We start from the raw sequence: 22,030 nt of genomic DNA, 5'->3' as shown, positions 1-22,030 counted from the left end.
ATAAAATGTGGTGTATTTCGATATTAAACCTTTAGTAATGCTCTTCTGGCACCTTTTGCTTCAGTCTGCGGGACAGAAAATTGTGTTTTTATAAGAATACACCTGTTTTGAGCGAATGAAGGTGTAAAATGATTTACTGTGTAGACATAGTTCCCTGTGAAGTCTGCCGGGGAAGCACGATTCCCCCGGTCAACATATCGCCACAGCAACAAGCTGACCACTTAGCGATAACAGGTCACAAACTAACCAACATATCCGTAGTGGTGACGCATGATACTAACGTTGAACGGGTCGGATGCTAAAAGCTTCAACGAGCAGAGAAAAAGCTGCGTAACGAAGATATGATGGAAGGGTCATATTGCACCGTGTGGGAACGGCAAAAAGATATTCATAATGAGGCTGATGAGCATTTTATAAGGGCAAAGGGGGTGCTCGACGTTGCCGCGTATCCAAAGAGGGTACGGACTGCATTGCAGGGAAGTCACGGCCCGAGATTTGTGAGAGGCCGAGCAAAATATCTTACACCACAGTGGGTACACAGGGAACAACCATGATGAGTATCACATAGGTATTGGTAGTAACTCAGATTTAGACCATTTTGTTTATCGTTTATGCTAGATCATCTATCCACGTCAGATAGCTAGCCGATGTCTACGAGGGTGATGACCTGGGGGGGGGGGGGGGGGTATATGTTTATCATGAAAAAAAGAAGTTAGGGAAAGGTTAGCCTGTGCTAGAGTTGCTCTGCTCAGTGATGACCTGTATAGGGTTAGGTAACTGTGTATGTTGGATTATGTCAAGCTGATCTTGGACAGCTCTCGTCATTGAAATATTGAGAAAGTCGTCGGAGAGTGAAGGCATTTTAATGTCAGGCAAGTGACAATTCACCCTTTATATATTCCACCGTGAAAATAATAATTATTCCATCCTTAAAACATATTGACCGAGATGTCAAGGAAACAAAAAATAACGTTGATTTGATGTACGTGCCCCAGTCGAGTGTCCATATCGACATTTCTTTCTGGGGAAAGTAATGTCGACATGGACACTCGACTGGGACCATACATCGACAATCGACTCATATCCCTCACGGTGTTGTTAAATGAGCATCGAAGGGCTGGGGAAAAAAATTGGAAGAGTAGAAATTAAGCCTGAACCCTTGGGATATATATTCGCACAGAAACGACGAGTGCAGAGCGTTCCATGATGAAAGTGCGTTCCATTAGTGCAGAGCGTTATCTTGGTGCGCAAGGCTGGTCTGAATGTTGCGGTTCAGAAAAGCTCCTTCCCTCTACTGCCAGTCTGCGAGACGTCATGTCAGCCGCCCAATAGTGAACAGAGCGCCTTTTTCGTTCTTTTTTTTTTTTTTTCTTTATCCAGTTGTATTTGACCCCGCTCGTCCCGCGTCAGAAGCGTGGCAGTCGACCTGTCGCCTTGCTTCCTCCCGCGCCAATAAGAGTGCTCCGTTGATCTGACATCACAACACGCCTGAAGGAGTCGGGAGAGATGGCCAGGTGGTGTGAGGGGCATGAGGTGACAGCGGAGCATGTGATACTGGAATGTAAGGCAATCCGTACGAAACCAAAAGAGGCCGCTCAAATATGAAGGGCGCTAAAGTCACTATTGGTGAAAGTAACGCCATCTAATTTTTCCCGTCGCGTCCTTGGAGCAATAATGGCGGCCGCAGCATGGTTTGCACAGAGGTGCCATCCAATGTATTGCTCCGTAGACGAAAGTGTGCTGGGCGAACGCAACGCATTCTGGACAGGCCATGATCACACGTCACAGCAAACGTCACCGCACACGTGACCTTAAAGATGGCGGCGCCCATGATCAGGCGACCAAAACGTTTGTAAAGAAAGCGTTTGCTCTTTTTGTGCGCCGTTTTGGACGTATTTCGATCCCGGTAATTTTTTTTATCTGATAATCTGGCAGTAAAACGCGCCGTTTTGTATATGAGGGCTCGCACTGTTGACCACTTCCAAAGATATGTGATGATGACCCCGCGTTAAGACACACTGAGCCGATGTGATGTACTTAAACAAAGGAGAAAAGGGATAGCATGTCGCGCAAGAAGCGCCGTATAGTTTACTCTGGCAAGATGCGTTCGTCTCTTGACTTTGTGCCAACGGGAATATGTCGGCAAGTGCTAAAACGACATGAACACAAAATCACAGGACCTGGTAATGATGTTGCCTGTGACGTGTGACCACGGCAAGATGGCGGTTTGGCGAAAAGTACCCGCTTGAGGGTAGTTACAACAATGGCAGGTTTGTGTCACCCCTGTGGTTTGCATGCTACGACCGCCATTAATGCTCCAAGGTCGCGACGGCAAAGCTCAGAGTATGGCGGTACTTTCCCCAATCCAATGACTTTAGAGGGCACTGGGCTTTGAAGATCTGGAGGGAGAGATAGACGAAGAAGCAGTTGGGAAAACGAGGTCGATACTTAATGACTGGTGGAAAAGGAGATACAAAATGGGTTAAAAAATTGGGCTGACATTAGAACCATGTAATATAAAATGCCACTACAGTCTACCAGTTAAATTTGATCTAACAGGCTAGGTGGCGCTACGCCACGACCCCGATGCAAAGCGAAAGCCACTATAGCCATCCATCCGCGCAACCGCTACGCTCTCTCTTGTAAACAAATTTACGGCAGGAAATGCGCGCTTCCCAGAACAAAATAAAATAAATATTTTGCGCCACAGTTCCTAGAGGCATAGCAAGTTCATACCGCGCTGTAAGAAAATATACATGGTCGAGGGGCCTCCCACCCTCCTTTAAAGTAAAGAAGACGCAATAACGTGAACTCCCATCTAGGTTTTGTTCCCCTTTGGCAGTACCGCATGTTTTAGAAGATATGTATTCGTTTCCTGAATTTCAAAACCGCCATCATCTTCCAGCCTCCATCTCATTTTGTTGGCTTTCGTATGCGATTTCCATGATCCAGTGGAGGTATACATCGCGGAAAACTTATGATGGAGGAATTCGCTCGCCAACCGTTTTCCCTTTCGCTTCCGACCAGTCGAAAGAAAATATAGGAGGGTCATAGATGAGATGCGTGGTATCATGAATGATATACCTGCGCTCTGGGCCATCTGTGGAGTGCTTATATCTTCCGTGCCACCGGGAGAGGGCGACAGAGGTGAAGGCGAAGTGGTGCAGCGTGCGAGCCAGGCTTGTAGCAATTCTGCGCGACAAGGACACATTCTTCTGTAAGCAACAACTGGACATATATGTCTGGACATGTGGCAAAATTATGAAAGCCGAAGGCCATCTTTTGGTGTTGGCTGTAAGGTGTAGACTTGTTGAAACTAACGGGGGTATGTTTGTATAGGTCGCTGAATTGCTATGGAGGTGCTATTCGACTCGAATGGACGCTGCTGCTCTCGCGCAAGGATTACGCTGCATGTAGTCCGCGAGATGTGTATTCCGGCATTAACATAGTATTTTTTCTATGACGGTAGACCTAGTACTCACACTCGCCTACAACGGAGCCTGCACCACAGCGCCCCAGCAGCGAGTGCAGCGGTTGATTACTTAACCTTTGATTACTTGATTAGAACGGATATTTGGTCGAAGACGTATAGCTCCCCTGAAAAGCAATGCCTGATTATTCTATTTCCTACGTACGCCCACACGTGCTCCGCGGTAGTTTCCGTGGGTTTCATCTTGTGCAAAGACTCGTTCGGACACTGTTGACTCACGGCTTGCGTCACATAAACCAACGCCTAATAGTGACTGCGTACCTGCAGAAACTAATAAGATACCAGGCCTCATAAAAAAATTTGGGAGGGAAAAACAGCTTTCGTTCATTTGGTTCCTCCTTAGCGTCGGAAAAAATTTCCCAAAATTTCCAGTCCCGCAAGAAAATATATAAAGTTCTGGCAAAATACCATTCATAAACGAGACCGGACTATAAACAAGACAAACCCTTCAGTTAGAACGAATAAAAGCTAGTCAACTTTTCGTTAACTAGTCAACTTTTCGTTTACGTGGTTAAAGCACGTATACTCTTGCGCTCAGACAAGCCATAGAATGCACTTTTCTATCACCACTACCTATGTTAATTTCCCGCGTGCAATCCGAGAGGAAGCGTCCGTACCAGTTGAAGGCGCATCTACGGCATGATGGTGTTCCTCGAAGTGATAAGTGGCCTTAAATCCTTGCTCCGGAAAATGGCTTCGGCTGATGAACTCCACTAGCAGGTCAGGTCCCGATGACAACAGCTCCACGTAGTAATTGGCGTTGCAGAATTGGCCGATGACACGCGCTGACCGGTCCTTCCCGTCGTGCACAATGATCACGTCTGGACTGTTGAGACAGCTGGAATCCAATTAAAAAAAAAATTAGACCCACCTCGTTTCAGCCGCCGTGATATATCTGTGGATCATTACGTTCCACTTGAGAAGTCTCCCATCAATGTTACTTCAACGTTTGTTTGTTTATTTATTGTTTATCAACATTTAGGAAAAGGGGGGTCATGCGCATAAGTGAACGACCCTTGACGATGCACCTGGCCTATATGCAGCAATCGCACCGACGTATTCCAAAAACGGCACCGTTACAGCAACTGAGAATGTCAAAGATAATTTGAGAATTTCAGAAACAATTTGTCTGTCAGTGTCAGGTAAGAAATCTGTATTAAGTAATGGTATGTGAGAAGAAAATTGTCAGGAGTGTGTTCTCCGTCCATACCTTTTCATGAAACGGTTCTTTGGTGCCATAGCCGGTACTATATATTTGCCTAACCGTTCTCAGCGGGAGTCTGAGCTGTTCGATTAGGTTCAAGCTGGATACGACCTATTCTATTTCGAATCCTGCACGCGCGAGTTGATATTATGCCACGGAACTTATGGACGGTACGGTACAGTACAGTATGGCACCACCGCCTGATTTTCGTATTAGAATTGTATTCAGCAGTATAGGTTAAATGTAGATGCCACAAGAGAAATTGCATCCACTGAAGCGTCCTAGTTTTTGAGGTAATTAAGAAAAGGAAACGGCATGTTAACATCCGATATCGGTTCCACGATGACGTAAGCGTGGGCTACTGCACCTTTCCTGGCGTCACAAGGGGGCGCTACCGAGATAAAGGTGATGATGGTGGTGCTGGTTGTGAAAGGACTGGCCGTTGTCGGCCTCACTGAGGTGGGCAACGTCACGACTGACGCCCTGGGGGAATGTGCGTCCTGGGCCGACTTCTAAGACAAGACGTACTCAGCAAGATTTGCCTCGAATCGATGGCTTCGATGCTTGACACAACACAAAACCGGAAGTTACTACCAGTGACGTCTTTTCAGCGAAAGTGCTATTGCCACATATGTAGTTCAGTTCTAAACATTTGGCTGTGAATTTAATTTAAATGTTTTGCATGATGACTCTGAGCCACATAAGAAAGCATGTGACGGGGCTGTCGCTTCAAAGTCAATGTGTATTGTATCCTTATCAATGCGACTAGCGATATAACCGAGTTGCTCCAAGTTACTTCGCGGCGCCAAGACAGAATCAGATAAAATCAAATCAAAGCCTTGGGACGTGTCAATGACACACTGGTCGCTAAGCTAACATCTGAAACGTACTTGAAAGTTTGTTGAACCTTCCCACAGTCCAACTAGAAGCTATAACGGCATGCAGACATCCTCAAAACATAGATCGTATCTACGTATGGCACATGGCCGACTCTACTCTTCCAATACCAGTCCCTTAGTGCTTCAGCTCTAAGCAGCCATCTTAGCAGCCATCTTCTGGCTATTTTTAAGTTCTGCACGAAGATGTGATCAACCACTCTTTGCGATGCCCGCCCTAACAGCATTTTTAAAACCTTTTCTTTCCCCCTTTTTACGACTCACTCTCTCTGACCCATCTTGCCACGCCATCGCGAGGACATATTCTTACCTACATAAAAAAAAGGAACTCCTCCGTCCTGAGAGCGTCGGGGGGCAATCAACCGTAAGTGTCCTTTCATTAGCGAGGAGAGGAACGATGACACTTTTATCTCGCCTAGAAATGATTTATAAATTGCGAGCATTTTTCGTAACGAAGCCCTAGGGACGCTCAGAAAAAAATTGGGGAAGCGACGCGTTAAGGATGTCCATCTCTTACATTTCGCCTTAGGAAAGCGCTGTCGCTATAAATGCAGTGCTTTATCCTTATCGGCGCGATGGTCCTCTCTTGCGCTATTAAAAGGGTTCGAAAGCAGACGCAGATGTGAGCGAGGAGCCTCTACGGGTCGATAATAGGTCCCTGCGTTCACTAGGGGGCAAGCTACGAAGGAAAAGGAAGAACGCCAGCTAAAGACTAATCTTTTTTTCCTGGCCAGTGAGATAGCCATTGGAGCACTGGAGGAAGGCGACCAGGATTTTCGGAAAGGGCATTTTGAGCACCCTTTGTTTGTCTGTGCTGAAGGAACTCGCGTGTGCGACTTGGACCCCAGCGATTTTTCAAATGTCGCTCCTGCTTAAAGCGCCGCAACGGCCTGAATCCGGTGTCTCTTCGGACGGAATTTACGCCATTTTAAGGTTGTTGTTGTTTTTAAGTGTTGAGAGAGGTTGTTTTACTTATGTGATGCGGTGGTATCCTAAAATTAATTTCCAGGTTTGAGAACTATGACGTTATGCTGTGGGCAAACTGGAATGTGGTCTGGCAACATTGCTCTTCGAATTGTCAATTTTCCTCTCCGCACCACAGCTGTTGGCAGCAGGCAGACTTCCAACGTTCGGTGAAGAGCGGAAACGCATCGCGCTGTTGCTAAGGAGAGAGATGCTAGCTCTCGATGACGTCACCTACTCTTGGCAAATCCGAAACTATGAAGTTTTTTGCGGGTCCTTTCGAAAATTCCTGGAAGCACGTAATGTTCACTGACGGTATTTATGTTTTTCGTACTGAGACCTTGAGCGCGGTCGATTGATAATACGAAATCCAGTTAAATCTCTGTCTCTCTGTTTCTTTTTTTTAATAATGAGTTTACTTGCACTTTAAATGGACGATGTGGAGCTTTCGACTGATTTTGAGATCAGAGTTGTATTCCGCTGTAGGTTACGTGAAGGTGCCAGGTGCAAATTTTCATCCAACACTGGCATCGTGGTTTACGAGATAAAGAACGAAAACGAATGGCACGTGCACTTCCGGTTTCGGTTTCACGTTGGCGTAAAACACGAGCAACAGCAGCTTGTCAGTGTCCGTCCAAAGGGGTGAGCGACTGAGATAAATGTGATTCAGGAGTGTTTTACGATACACGGTAAACGGTAGTCAGCAAGTTTTGTCTCAAATCGGTGGCTTCGATTGCTTGGCAGTACGGAAACCGGAAGTTACTACCACTGACGTCACGAAAACGAAAGCACTGGCTATGAACTTTATTGAAGCCCCAATCGTAAACAATTGGTTGCGAGTTTAATTTAAATATTTCGCACGGTGGCTGTGACTATTATAAGTGGGCATGGTGTTGGACCAGTCGAACGCCACGCCCTTAAAACAGATGGTGGCAGAGGTAGGCGGTGGTTGTGCTTCTGAAAGAGCTCGCCATTGTCGGCCTCACAGAGGTGGGCTACGTCACGCCTAACGCTCTGGAGGAATGCGAGTCCTGGGGCGACTTCCAAGGCCACTGTGCCTACATATGTCTGAAAGTATCTGAGAAAAACGCAGGAAAAACCCCAGACAGTACAGCCGGCGCCGGGACTCGAACCCAGGTACCTCCCAGTCTCGACGTGACAGGGCCAGCACGTACAACCACTTATAACCTTTAACACCTTAAACCTAACCTTACAACAAAACTTCACCGCATTGCACGTTCCTATAGCCAACCATCACACTTCTCTCCCCTCATTTCTTGACAACGGGGCTCGAACGCCTCTTTGTGACACTTCCGCAGTTCCGCTCTTGTCCACAAGTGTGCTTGTTTCCAGAAGTCAGAAGTTATAACGGTACCACTTTTTACAATGGATAGTGTTATGTCGTGGAGCTTGAAGGTGGTGGTGGTCGTGATGGAGCTGCTTGCTGATTAGGCCGACAATGTCACGAGGACCGTGGTCACGAGTATCACAGCGGGAGGAGGAACCGCGCGTCCGGGGCCGACTTCACAGGGAACTGTGCCGACATTTGTCTTAAAGCGTCTGAGGGAAAATCTAAGGAAAACACCCAGACAGCACAGTCGGCGCCCTGATTCGAGCCCGGGTCGCCTCCAAGTCTCTGAGTTGAAGGCCATATCACCACGTACTGGGCCACGGGAGCTGGTAACTCGAAGGTGGAACCGCGCTGAGGTGGTTGAGGTGGTGGTAATGAAGGAGCTCGCCGTTGTCGGCCTCACAGATGTGGGCAACGTCACGTCTAACGCCCTGGGGAATGTGCGTCCTGGGCCGACTTCTAAGGGAATTGTGCAGACATATGTCATGCAGCGTCTGAGGACCAACCCAGGAAAAACCCCAGACAACACAGCCGGCACCGGGATTCGAACCGGGGCACCTCCCAGCCTCGACGTGGCATGGCCCAGCGCGCTAAACACTCAGAGCCACGCGAGGCCAATGAGGCTCGTGCGCACGACGTCACGCGCAGCCTTTGAGGGCATTTGAGCCACGTGACAAGGGAAAACATAGGGATGCGTGACATTCATCACACTGCGTGCCGAATGAGGCAACAGCGTGTGTTTTTACAATGTCCCCTCGTAATTGCGGGCATACCGCAACAATTAACGGCATGCCCTCCTATTGTGAATACGTTTTTCTCAAGTCACTTGACCAAAAGTGACGTCACTGCACGATCCTCATTTAAGCGCTGACGCTGAACGACTGACAAAAAGCTGGGTGACGCCAGATTCCACCGTTCAGAGGCATTACCAAAACTTGCCCAAACCAGTGCATTGCTACGTGGTGAAGCCCTGTTTTAAGAGCGTTCGTATAAAGAATGCAGACGACAATAGGCGATATAGCGACAACAGGCAGACAATTTGACAATAGGCAGACAATAGGCGACAATAGGCAGACAGATATTGCCCTTGTGCTTCGCACGGGGGCCCTCCGTCGCCCAAGTCACGCGCATCGCGCAATGCGTCGTGGGAAATGGTTTACATTCGTGCTTGCCAGCCTGCTGCTCGAAGGAAGGAGGGCACACCGAGACCGTTTGCGCTCTTCTTCTTCTGTCTGACTCATTCAGACTAAATCCCAAGTTGCAGTGGGGCATTCGCAGCACGGCGCTCTCTGGCGGGCCATCCATGCAATTTCTGAAATCGTCTATTACAGTCAGTCAACGGCCAAGCGACGACAAAGAAAACAGAGAGAAAGCCAGAGCGAATGCCAGACACACTGTAATTCTTCCATCGATTCTTGGGTTCGGGAAGGTTTCATGCGGCGTGTTTGTCCTTCTGGCTTGCGCTGTTTGCGTTACTTTCAGAAGATGCCACCCACCTCGATGTGTGCGTTGTGTGGGCAAGCGTGAAAAGAATGAGAAGGACAACATCAGGAGGTGTAGGTTGCCTGTCTGTACGAGGCTTTGGTGCTTCGACCGGATGGTCCACGTCGACATGGTATGATGTCAGCACGTGTTCATGAAGGATGCGTGGGTTCGAACTTCGCCACTGGCAGCAATGGCGTTCGCTAGCACTCACGTCGACTGCGGTTCTGTGGTTGCAAATGGCGACTCGAGTCGTTTTATCGGACGTTTTCCTTCTATGGTATAACACTAAAGAAAAATGAGTAAATTAGGGAGCAATTGCAGCGTTTAGTCCCCCTAGATTGCAGTTACCGGATAGTTCGGCCGACATCACCAACCATGACCAACTCGAGTTGGTGGGAATCGGTCGCCGAGCGATAACTTCGGAGAGTTGGTGGTGGTCTAACCAATCAACGCGAGCAGCATTGCCACGTGACCCTCGAGGGCATCAAGCGATTTCGTTCCTGTCGTACTTCGTGGCATGGGTTCAAATCCTACAGGGGTACATGATATTTTTTTAATTTTTGTTTGTTGCTAGCGCCATATAAACATATCAATAGGCATTTTTTGAGATACTGGTGACCTTCTGGCGAAATAAAATGACTTCCAGCGGTCACCAGCGGTTGGACTTGAACCCATGCACTACGATTGCCGTAAGGTTGGTTGTGGGCGGAGCTAACGAGTTGGTACGTGTGAACGTGGAGACGGCACCGTCTCGAAATTGGTCCAAAGACGGCGCTTCGAGTTGGTCTGAGTTGGTGCTGAAAATCGGCCCGTGTGAACGCCCACTAAGCGTCACATAACCGAATTTTGTCTCAAAAGAGACTTATGGTTGTGACAAATGCATATAGCCCCCTAGCGGACTAGAATTACTCTGCAACTTCAAAACCCGAGACTGGGGGACAGAAAACCGACAACACAGACAAGGTGTCAACCTTCAGACCTTGTCTGCGAGACCTCAGTTGAGACCTTGTCTGTGTTGTCATGTTTTGTCCCGCAGTCTCGGGTTTTTTAGTCTTGGATCTATATCACCAGCTCGTTTGCTACCTCCCTGACTGTCGCCATTGAATGCCTTTTGTGCCAAGTACTGACCTCGCCATCGTGGTCATTCATGTATTATGCTACAGTGTCTTGTCAACACATCCCTTGTCCGTTTAAAACTTACGTAGTCGTACCCCGCTTTTTACTATACATGTTTGAATTTTTATTTTTATATGTGTACCAACCCTCGCTCTCTATACCTTACAACATGTCTTATATATATTCTGGAATTTTGTAACGATGTTAGACATGAAGAAGTGCAGCCTTCTGCACGAAACTCGCGTCTCATTAAAATTGAGATGCTCTCAACCGTCTCCTTTCTGTTGGTGGATATATATATATATATATATATAAGTTGTTAAATATAGGAGACCTGAAGAGCGTTGAATCCCTACGTTTATTACCGGTCAGTTCCAAAACTGAGAATGCCCAAAAGCTCGTAATCAAAAGTGCGCGCTAGCCGTTCTCGTTCATCGTCTTCCTCTTCATTGAAATATTCCACATAAGTGAAAAAAAAGCATAGGCTCTTTGGCTGCACGTTGAACATATGTTTATAAGTCCCAAACGTCGCCACACCAGCATTGGACAGCTGTTTCGGCCTTATTGCGCCTTCATCAGCAATGCGTAGGTGAGCGACGTTTGAGCGAGTGGCTGATGAGGGCCCAATAAGGCCGAAACAGCTGTCCAATGCTGGTGTGGCGACGTTTGGGACTCGTCACTTAATACTTTACTGGCTTCGCAGTGGGCTTTCAGAGGTGAGTTTCTCACCCTGAGGGGAGGACATCACGTTCCACGTGACCTTCCGACGCCACTCGCTCAAACGTCGCCCACCTACGCATTGCTGATGAAGGCCCAATAAGGCCAAAACAGCTATCCAATGCTGGTGTGGCGACGTTTGGGATTTATAAACATATATACATATATATTCTCTCGCTAGAATTACACATTTTTTGCTGTTTGTTGTTTTGTTACCCACACTGCCAACCTTCCCGAACCGTACTCTCCGGATCCCTTAACGAGCTAGACTCTCGCCCCCTCTCTCACAAAATTGCTTGGTCCCTGACCACATCCAGCCCACCAAATCTCTGCCCCAAAGCTCTTTTCACCTTTCTGGATACCATAGGACTTCGACCCTTATTGTGAAGGGGCTCGTTCCCCACATCACCACCAGCACTGGGTTATAGAGTATCACCCCTGGCGATGAAACTCCCCACTCAACACCTCGTAATAGAGCTGTTGTTGTTGTTATTGTTGTTCTGCGAATGCTGTAGCCACTAATAACCACGTCGCATCTTACGTCACCACAGGAGTAGCATCCAATGGATTGCTCCGTGGACGAAAGCGTGCTGGGCGAACGCAATGCATCCTGGACAGGTCCTGGTCGCACGTCACAGCAAACGTCAAGGCACACGTGACCTTAAAGATGACGGCGCCCGTGATCGGCGGCCAAACCGTATGTAAACAATGCGGTTGTTGTTTCTGCGCAACGTTTTGGATGTCTTTCGATCACGGTAGTTATTTTTATCCGATAATCTCGCACTAAAACGGGCAGTTTTGCAATAAGGCCTCGTATTGTTGATGACTTCCAAAGATGTGATGACGACCGCGCGTAAAGACTCACTGAGCCTATGCGATGCACCCAAGCTAATTAGAAATGGGCTACCATGTTGGGGAAGAAGCACCGCATAGTTTACGCTGGCAAAATACGTTCATCTCTTGGCGTTATGACGACGGAAATATGTCGGTAAGCGGCAAAACAACATGCGAACAAAGTCACATGACCTCAAAATGACGTTTTCTATGACGTGCGACCAGGACAAGATGACAGTTTTGCCAAAAGCACCCGCTTGAGGGTAGTTACAACAATGGCGGGTTGTTTGGGTCACCCCTGTGTACGTCACCATGTTTTGCTTTTACGTGTCTAGAACTAAGAAAATTGCTGAATTCATGTGCGTCGGTTAAACGACGTCGGTCATTGAGCACGAAACAGAAACACTGTCCTTATTCTCGTCCATGAATAAAACAAAGGGGGAATGCGCGGGACGAGTATCATTATAGATGTGCCGAAATTCTGTGTTCGAGTTTCGTACTGCAGGCGCGAGATCAAGCTGATACGGCGCATGCAAATTTCTCACAGTGCGGCTGAAATTTCGCTACGCTCTTCTCCTTCTCTCTTTCCTTCTTTTCATTTCTTCCTCGCTTCCATAAGAGAGCAGAAGAAGCGGAATAGAAAAGGATATTACCATTTCACACGGTAAGGGAGCTATATTCCTCTCCGCTGTATGAATTAACGTAGCCTCTTTTATATGGACTTCCATTACGACGGTCTTGGGCGCGAGATGAAAACACTCGTCTTCCACACTTGGTATACGTTAGTGTGTGCTTGATACTTCAAGTTACGTTGTGAGAGAGAAACGAGAAGCGCTGCATGATGCGCTGGAGGTACTAGGCGAGATACAGCTCGATGAGTCCATCTTGATTTTGAGCACACAAAAACACATCCGCCTAATTCTCCTCAAGAAAGTCAACAAGGTCCCTGTACGAAGACTGGTTCCTGTGTCTGTTAAAGTGTGAATGCATCTTTCTTCGTGTGCACAAAATTAGGCACACCACTATAATGTTGGGCAGCCCAGTACTAGGCAGGAAGTGAACGATGCGTCAACATGAAACGATACTATACGTTGATAGAGCGCAATACCCGAAAAAAAAAAATCATCCTTGTCTATGATCGTATGGTGTGACAACGCCCCCTGTCGTACGACATTGCCCCGTCTCCTGCCGAAGGAATCCGAGAACCTAGCGACAATTGCCTTGATGGGATTTTGATCAAGGAATTGATTGATTTTGATCAAGGTACCCCGATGGAAACCGGTTGGCCATCAAACCAGCTCAGGAGGATCTGGCTGGATAGCACGGTTCTCGGATGGAATCTCATGGTCCATCAAACCGGATCTGGTGGGCTATCAAGATTTTAAATCGATTCTGATGGGCCATCAAGCCATACCAGGCGGAGCCTGATGGGCACCAGTCTGTGCCTGATGGACAACAAATTAGCCCCTTGGTGTACCAGGCAGGAAACCAATGACCTCTCATGGGACCTGACTTGTCACCAAGCAGACTTTGATTGGACCTCCTAGAGGGCCTTGCGAAAATTGTCCGGTATTGCATGTAGTATTCATGATCTGTTCTCACTGTTACTTTCATCTTTTTATTACGGGAAACCCAGCATGACGCGCCGTACACTCTAAAAACTCCGTAGTCATGTCAGTCGTCACAGAAAGTTGAACACCCCGCGGTTTCCACCAATCCGGACTGATATCGGTACCATTCTGTGCATCATTTTATCATTCTGTGCATCATTCTGTGATATGTATGATTCTTAGTCAGCCGGACTCTCGCCCCTTCTCCCTACCACAATTGCTTTGTCCCTAGCCGAATCCAGCCCACCAACGCTCTGCATTCTAAACGCTTTCGACCTTTCTGGACACAATCGGACTTCAATCCTTATTATGAAGGGGCTCATTAGTTCATTTCCCACATCGCCACCAGCAATGGGGTAGAGTATCGCCCCTGGTGATGAAACTCCCCATTCATCACCTTAAAATAAAGTTGTTGTTATTGTTCTGTGCAATGATTCGCCTTCAGCGTGTTCTGTGATGAAGTTCGCCATCTGTGGCTAGCGTGCTGGCCATGCCTCGTCGAGACTGAGAGGTATCCGGGTTCGAATCCCGGAGCCGGCTGTGCTGTCTGGGAGTTTTCCTGGGTTTTTCCTCCGACGCTGTCAGACATATGTCGGCACAGATCCCTTAGAAGTCGGCCCAGGACGCACATTTCCCAAAAGCGTTAGTCATGACATCGCGCACCTTTGTGACGCCGACAACGGCGACTTCTTTCAGCATTACCACCACCATCCCCTTCTGCACTCCTAGAAATGAACTTCACCGCATAGCACGCTCCTAGGCAGCCGTCACCTCGAACGATATCGTTATCTGCCCTGATTTGTTGAAAACATGAGGCGTACGTCTTTTTTGTGACAATTATGAGCAGCATAAGTGTCACAGAAAAGGTGTACGCCTCCCGTTTTCAGCAAATAAGGATATCATTCGAGGCGATGATTGGCTAGGAGTGCGCTATGCGGTGAAGTTCATACTTTGCTCACCCCGACGAACTCATGCACCCTCTACGCATCTCCACCCTTCATCCTCTATCCTCCATTCGTCCGTCCTTCTTTCTTCTCTTCTTCTTTTTATTTTTGCTTTTTTGTGGCCAACAACGGCGAGTCGATCCTGCCATTCCCCCCCCTCCCCCTTTTTTTAACATTGTGCGATAGTCGTGGCGTTGCCCGCCTCGGTGTGACCGAGTACGGCAAGCAGTTCCATCTAGAGTCACTAAATAGGGAGCAGAGTAGCGACACTGATTCACGCCGGCGAGCGAGACCTCCATCTTGGGTCCGGCGTGGCTGCGTCGCCTAGCAACGGGACGCCAATCTCCCCCTTCTCCGCCGGAGAACAGCGCGCAGTCGGGCCAGCTCGCAACCGAGGAAACCGGTTTTGGATTTGAGGGGACTCGACATGGACGGCGCGTTCGTGGAAGGCGAAACCACGTGATACGATCGGCCCAATCGCGGACACCGAAAGGCGGCTCCGGCGCGGAAAAGGAATGCGATACTCTGTACCTCTATTTAGTGACTCTAGTTCCATCATCATCACCACTACCACCACCTGATTGAAGACGAATGCGCGCCTCATGGGAACCGCGCACACTGTAAGTAGGACTACCGCTAGACCTTTACATTTCATTACATTACCATTCCGCCTGTATGCCGCCATTCCTTTTTTTTTTTCCTCTTTGCCGTCAAAGAAAAGAATCGAGCAGGTTTCCACGAGTCTGCATTTCCGATATTGCGGTGGCACTGGTTGCTCGCTCAACGAGGAGCCTACCAATTACGTTGTGAGCCAGCCGTCCTTTTTCCCCCGATTTGTATATCTCTCTTTTCATTCTTTCTCTCTTGCTTGCTTGCTGCCACAACGAAGCGATTCGTGCGTCTTCTAGGACTCGTCGGATGCGCTTTTTTTTTCTCTCTCTCTCTTATCTTCGTCCGGTTTGTCTCTTTACGCTTGCGTGCTTCCCGAGTTAAATTAAGGCAGCCACAGAGCTTTCTCTCGGTGCGGATACGAAAGAAAGAAAGGAAAAAAGGAAAGGAGGCCGAAGGAGAAGGAGAAATGAAGGCAGAGCGATACAAAATATCTGCCAGAGTGATGTCTGTGTGTATCGGCAATCAATACACGGCAGGCAGATGTCTCACTCCAATAGGTCTGTGGCTTAAATCGATCGACAAAGAATGCGCAGCGTTCTTTCTTTGCCGCGAACGCTTCGTACTCGTTTCAGCTTTTGTTTTCCGTTGGCTTTGCCCAAGTTTCAATTACTCTTTGACCCCCCGCTCATTTGCAATATCGGGGTGGAGACGTTGCTCGGTAACGGTTATTCGGTTGTCGAAGTCTACATTTTTAGGCGTCTGTTCCACATATACTTTGAAGACTTTCTTCGGCAACTCCCTTCGTGTTCAGGATACTTAATGTGTCAAAGTACATTTGTGCACCACAATTTCAATGCAGTGTAGCACGAATTGAATACGCGAGATGCTTACATTACACTACACTAGCTTACATTACACACAAGTTACACTACACTAACTTGAGCGAGCAATACTCGTCATGTACAAAGAACAAAGAAACTCACAAAAAGAACACCACTCAGGGAATGCCAGTTGCAGTACAAGGAGACACGTACGTGGGGGACAGTAATGTAGCGCGTCTACCACCGTCGGGGGAACTCTATCTCTCGAAGCGTAACAAGCTGGGTCTCCAATAAAACAACTACCTGCTTCTAGAGCGACATCAGGACAGGGTACTGAATGCGAAGACGCCTGTCTCGAGCTAAGGCTCTGCATCTGTTTTTCCACAAGACGTAGTACCTTGCCACTGCAACAAGCAGAAGAACAGACCTGCCCCTGATCCAGTACCCTGAACGATAGCGAAACGGAAAAGCCTGCCAAACGAGAGTCCAAAACGTTCGAAACGTTCGAAACGAAGTTATCAGGCCGGATATCGTCCCACGATAGACTTAGGTTTCTCAAGTTATCCGGCCGGGGATCATCCAAGGGGCATAGCAATTCACAAATACGTGATACTGGGGACCGACCGAGGATCGACCTGAGTCTGTATGTCGCAAAATCTCTCTGTGATACGTCGATAAAACAGGGGCGGTGAACTGGCTTCAGGGTACCCATTCCCTAGTCCGCGAGGAACCAAAGGTCTGCGAAAGTGGCCAAGCCAGTACAATGGAAGTACACGGGCTGAATGCACAGTATCGTCGAGAACCCGAGGGCAGCCCGAACGGCAAGCAGTGTACAAAAAGTAGAAATGCACGGGAGGCTTCAGCACCCTTGTGATCTTGGCTGTTGTAGGACTGTACGCCTAACAAGAGGTGTTTTTCCGTCCCAAGAGAAGGAGAAAATCACCGAAGAACCCATAGTGCTTACAGTACGAGGCGGTAAGGCAACCCGAGAAACGAACCATCACAGCATACTGCTTAGCACATTCTTGATTAGGTATGCGTGCTCCTGAAAAGTTTTGTCAAACCTACTGGCTATGGACACCTTGCGTTCACCTTGCGTTCAACGTCCTGGAGCAGGGAGTCCCAGTTTTCTTGTACCACACCCCGTTGGTCAAACAACACTCCAAAGATTCGAAGGGATGAGCACTGCTCTATACCGCACACGAAGTTGTCGCTAAAACCTGCAATAGACAATGCCTTACTTTTTGAAGCGTTAAGCTGGGCACTTGAAACACGCGAGCATTCGCCAAAAATTTGAAGCGCTTCGCCCAGGCTATCGCTGTCCCTGAGAAAGAGTGTGATGTTATCTGCATGCGCAGATACCACCACCGAACCACCACCACGGGAGCGGAAAACCAGAAATACGAAGGCACGCAGCAAGCCTACGTAACAGCGGGTCTACGCACAGCAGCAACAGCATGGGGGATAAAGGGCACCCCTGACGAGCCCCACGTGTTATTGAAAACGGCTGCGTGATGTTGCCATTAACGACGATGTCACATGTCAAGTCTGAGTACAGCGACCGAAGCAGAGAGATGAAGGCAACGGGAAAGCCAAACAGATGCAGAACACCGAAAAGGCAGTAATGCTCCACACTATCAAAGGCATTGGCTTGATCAAACGAGACGACTGAACCATGCTGGTGGCAGCGGATGTTATATTTTATGTAACACCTCGCGTCAACAGCAGGGACGAGAAGATACTTCTGCCCAAAACTGAGCATGTTTGGAATGGAGAGACGAGGTATAGGGAAGAGCTTCTCTCACACGCGTCACGATAACCGAAGCAAGAATCTTGTAATCACTATTCAGCAACGTAATATGACGCCACGACTAATAATACTACCATTCTTGAAAGAAGCCGGAACCTGATGATTCCGCAGAAATGTATTGAGCAACGCAACCATAGACGGACCCAGAGCTCTCCAAAATTTCAGAATGGAACAAGCTGCCTACATCTATTGTTAAAATAATCAACGCTGATCAGTTTAGATCCGCTATAACTGATTATTTTCGCTAAGTGTGGTTATTCATTATATGTGGGCGGGACGCAATTCAGTAGCATTTTAGTACTTTTTCTTTGCATATCAGATTTTCTTTTCCCATTGTGTGTAGTTCGATGTATCGAGTGCATATATATTTTGTTTACTGCCTTTACATAACCTTTTACCTATCTCCCTAGCTTTCTTATCACAGATTATTTCTTCTCTGTTATTTGTAACTCTGTACCATTGAGTGCAGTTATGTGTTGTGTATTTTGTTCCCCCCCCCCCTTATGTAATGCCCTCCTGCGCCTTTAACGTATGTTAAATAAATAAATAAAAGCATTTGTAGAACGGCACCGGCAGCCCGTCTGGGCCCGGAGCAGAAGAGACTTTTTGTCCAGCAAGGAAGGCTCTGACAAGGTCACAGAAGCGCACGACGGTGAACCCAAATCATCTGGCAGTTCGGGAAAGGTAGCTAGGCAAACGTAACATCTCCTCGCAAACCTCAATTCCTGGCGCTCAGAAGTAAAAATGTTTACCTTTCGAACGCTTCGTCGAGCGCACGAAAGTGTGTATATAATATCAGCGCGGTGCTTGATTTTCTTCTTGGTACTTTGGCATACGTTCCAATATAAGTAGCAGCCGCTAACTTTATCATTGCTACGTGCATTTTGTTAGCTATATGTGCCCTGCACTTTGCTCAAACAACCTCATATCAGCGTTGAGTGCGTCATATTCAGTCTGAAACATATCGGTGAAGTCTCGTAGCAGTGTACGTATAGGTATACCGCAGGTACGGCAGTCCCGGCGGGGAAGGCGATCTGGGGCCTATTGTGCTCCTGTCAGGCGGACACGCTTAAGACCGTTAATGTGGAGGCCGTAAACGAAGACGGAGATTGAAATCGTGTCAAACGGCACCGATAACGCGTTCGAGAGGAAGCGGAGATACAAAGGGAACGGAGTTAGTGAAACCCATTGACTGCCTTCGGAGCAAAATTGGCTACTCTCGAGAGGAGGTGGTGGGAAAACAACGCGAACGGGAAAGTACTGGGCTATTATTTTAGAACTGTGAGAAAAAGTTCGCATTGCGTACAAGTTTAAGTTTCCAATTTTTGTGTAATCAGATTCCTTCAGCGGATTTTATACGCGTTCATGTTTCCTTCCGCGTCTTCACATATACTGTCGTAGGTGTGCGCTCTTAAAACACCACTTAATGGCAACCTCTATGGCTGCCGTCTGACAATGCTGTACGCTGCAAGACCATTACGCAGTTACCACTTCCTTTGAGGTCATTTCCTTTTAAGGCCTTAAATGAGCAAGGAGGTGACTTTTAGCATTCCTCGAAACCCACCCCCATTTGTCAAGCACTCTGTCAGGAACCAGCACGGTCCGAGATTTTCCCTATGTTTTCTCGCAGACCTTCCAGACGGATATATGTAGTTCCCGTGAAGCCGACCCAAGACGCGGACTAATCCACCTGTCCTCCACTTCTGTACGAGGCTCATAGCCACAGTTGTTTCGGGGTGCTAACACGTAATTAAACAAAAAGGAGCCCCCATGCTAAATGTTATCGACGATGTCTCATCACTGCACAGTTAAATTAAAAACCCCGACAAAGAAGCCATGAGCAGTGTTGCAAGACTTTGGAGACCCGGGTCAATCTCCCGACGTTACCTAAACAGGCCTGTGACGTAGTATCTACGTTAGCAATGCGTTAGCATTCAGCCGACCCACCCGCTACTACTATATACCTCTATCCGTCCCTAACTATCACTAACTATTACTAACTACACAGCCGCAACAACGGCGCTAGCCTTCTTCCACGCCGGCGGCGTATTTTGAAACGCTGCTTTCGCTCTTCCTCCGTCTCGTTCGCCCGCCTTCGGCACCGAGCAGCGGCATCCGCTGCCTGACGTTGCTTGCGTTGTCCCTCGGTTTCGGCAGCTCGTCGCCTTTGCTCAGAACCGTCTTCTTTTGGCGCCTATACTTGGTCCGGCACTCGTTCTCGGTTCGCACTCTATTGTGCACTTGAATTCAGCCCATACCAGTGTTGCCACACCCGTCGGAGGAAAAGTATGGAGATCACTTATCAAACAGCACGGAGATTTCCGTAAAAATCTGTAGACGCCAGTAAAATATATAATTTGTTTAATTAACATCGTTTTTAGGCCAGGATTTTGTGCGTTTCATCGTCTGACATTTTCTATCTCGGTTCTTTTGTTTCGAAACAACGGAAATATGTGATGGCAAAAGTTATTGGAGAGCTGCGCAGTATGGCCTGGCTTCTCCGGTTACGAATCCCGGCACCGGTTGTGCTATCTGAGAAGAACCGAGCAACAAGCCGGCAGGCAAACCGCTGTGAAATAGCACGCCACCACGACCTATTCGTCGTGCAAATGCCAAGAGAAAAATGAAGTATCACCATCACGCAAATCAATACATAAGCGGTCTAACCATGGTGAGTAGTGTCTATAGCCATCGAGATTCCGTGTCACAAGGGACAGTAATTTTTAGCACGCACACCATGAAGCAAACATTAAATAAACAATTCGTTGTTTTTTTACGCGAGAGTGGCGCATCGCGAATCGGGCTTCTCGTCACAACTTTTTTTAACGGTTGTCCAAAAATCTGACAACGTAGCGTAAACACAGGCCAGCTGGTGCATGAAATCAATGATGAAACAGGCCCATGCATAGGCTTGTCTCATCATGGAGTCAAAAAATATGTAGATTTCAGAAACAATGTGTAGATCTCTAGATTAGAGTACTGCACGGACCGTATTTTTAGGCCCAGGCCCAGGCCCGAGCCGAGCCTTCCTTTGATTTACCCGCCCGGGCACGGCAGGATGGCTGCATACCTAGCCCGCGTTCGGTCCATGCAGGCAGGATTCTAAGTTTCCGGGCCCAAGCCCGGCCCGAGGAATTTATAGGCTACCCGCCCCGCCCCAACCCGGGCCACTGTATCCAGGATGTAAAATTTGACCGTGGCTAACTAGAAGAGGGGTAACACAGCCACGAGTCTGACCTAGGCCCGGCAATGTAAGGGCCCGAGCCCATAATGGTCAAACGCAAGCTCAGCCCAGGCCCACAAAACGGAGCTTTACCCGTCCCATCCCGTCCCATGGACCGGGCCTGGCTCGGGTTTTCGAGTAAACCCGTGCAGTGCTCTACTCTAGATGTTGCCGAAAATCTGTAGATCTCCATGCAAACCTGTAGATATGGCAACACTGGCCTATACGCGCCTTACACAACCCGCAAGTTCAGGCCCGCGTATCTGGCGCACCGCCAAGACAACTAACTCAGACGTGCTCCTCTCGATGACGTCACCAGCCGCGGCGCACGTACATTGGCTTCCGCTCTGCGACCTGCTTTCCTTACTCTCAACTCTCCACTGCCCTCCTCCTCTCTGACGCGGCGTACTTCCCTCTCCACGTTTTGGCCACGGATGGACACCGACACTTTGCGAAGGGATGAAACTCGCGAGTTCCTTTGCGGAATAAGTGAGGCTCTGCGAGCTTTTCGCGTAATCAAACGTCAGAATTTTTAAGTCGGAGCGCGACTTCTCAACCCTCATCAGCCCATTGGCTCATGTGGCCGCTCCCCGGCCCGGTATCCGAGTACTGATCTCTCGGTTTGAAATTATGGACTTTGTGAGACATCAGCTATCAGTTAATGCAAAATTGCTTCGGCATATCACTCGAACTTCAGAAACAATGTTCATGTCATTTTCGGGTTTGGCGCAGCTACAGCAGCTAGACCGCATATATGTGATTAGGAAATACCTATCCCGAAAAATAAAACACTTTGTGTAACAGAAACAGCTAACGCTTCTGCGTTTCGTTATTTATTTCTCTCGACGCGAACGAAAACCCACAACCACCCAGAACCGCCAAAGCGGGGAAGAGGGAGCGAACAGATGAAAAAGGGAAAGCCAGCGCCTTGCCAGCGTCACAAGTCATCCAGGG

General features: G+C 48.1%; 1 protein-coding gene across 1 annotated transcript in view; it reads right to left on the bottom strand.

Moving 5' to 3' along the window:
• The window catches only part of LOC135388097 (suppressor of lurcher protein 1-like), a 120,024-nt gene that overhangs the window by 43,225 nt on the left and 54,769 nt on the right, over positions 1-22,030 (bottom strand). The window contains exons 8-9 of the mRNA XM_064617418.1: positions 4,108-4,328; positions 3,085-3,192 (exon numbers count right to left, since the gene is read on the bottom strand). Coding sequence (XP_064473488.1) covers positions 3,085-3,192; positions 4,108-4,328 — 329 coding nt within the window. The remainder of the gene's footprint in view (positions 1-3,084; positions 3,193-4,107; positions 4,329-22,030) is intronic.

Source organism: Ornithodoros turicata, chromosome 3 (assembly GCF_037126465.1).
Source record: "Ornithodoros turicata isolate Travis chromosome 3, ASM3712646v1, whole genome shotgun sequence".
Classification (NCBI taxonomy): Eukaryota; Metazoa; Arthropoda; class Arachnida; order Ixodida; family Argasidae; genus Ornithodoros; species Ornithodoros turicata.
This window is presented reverse-complemented; position numbering and strand designations above follow the sequence as displayed.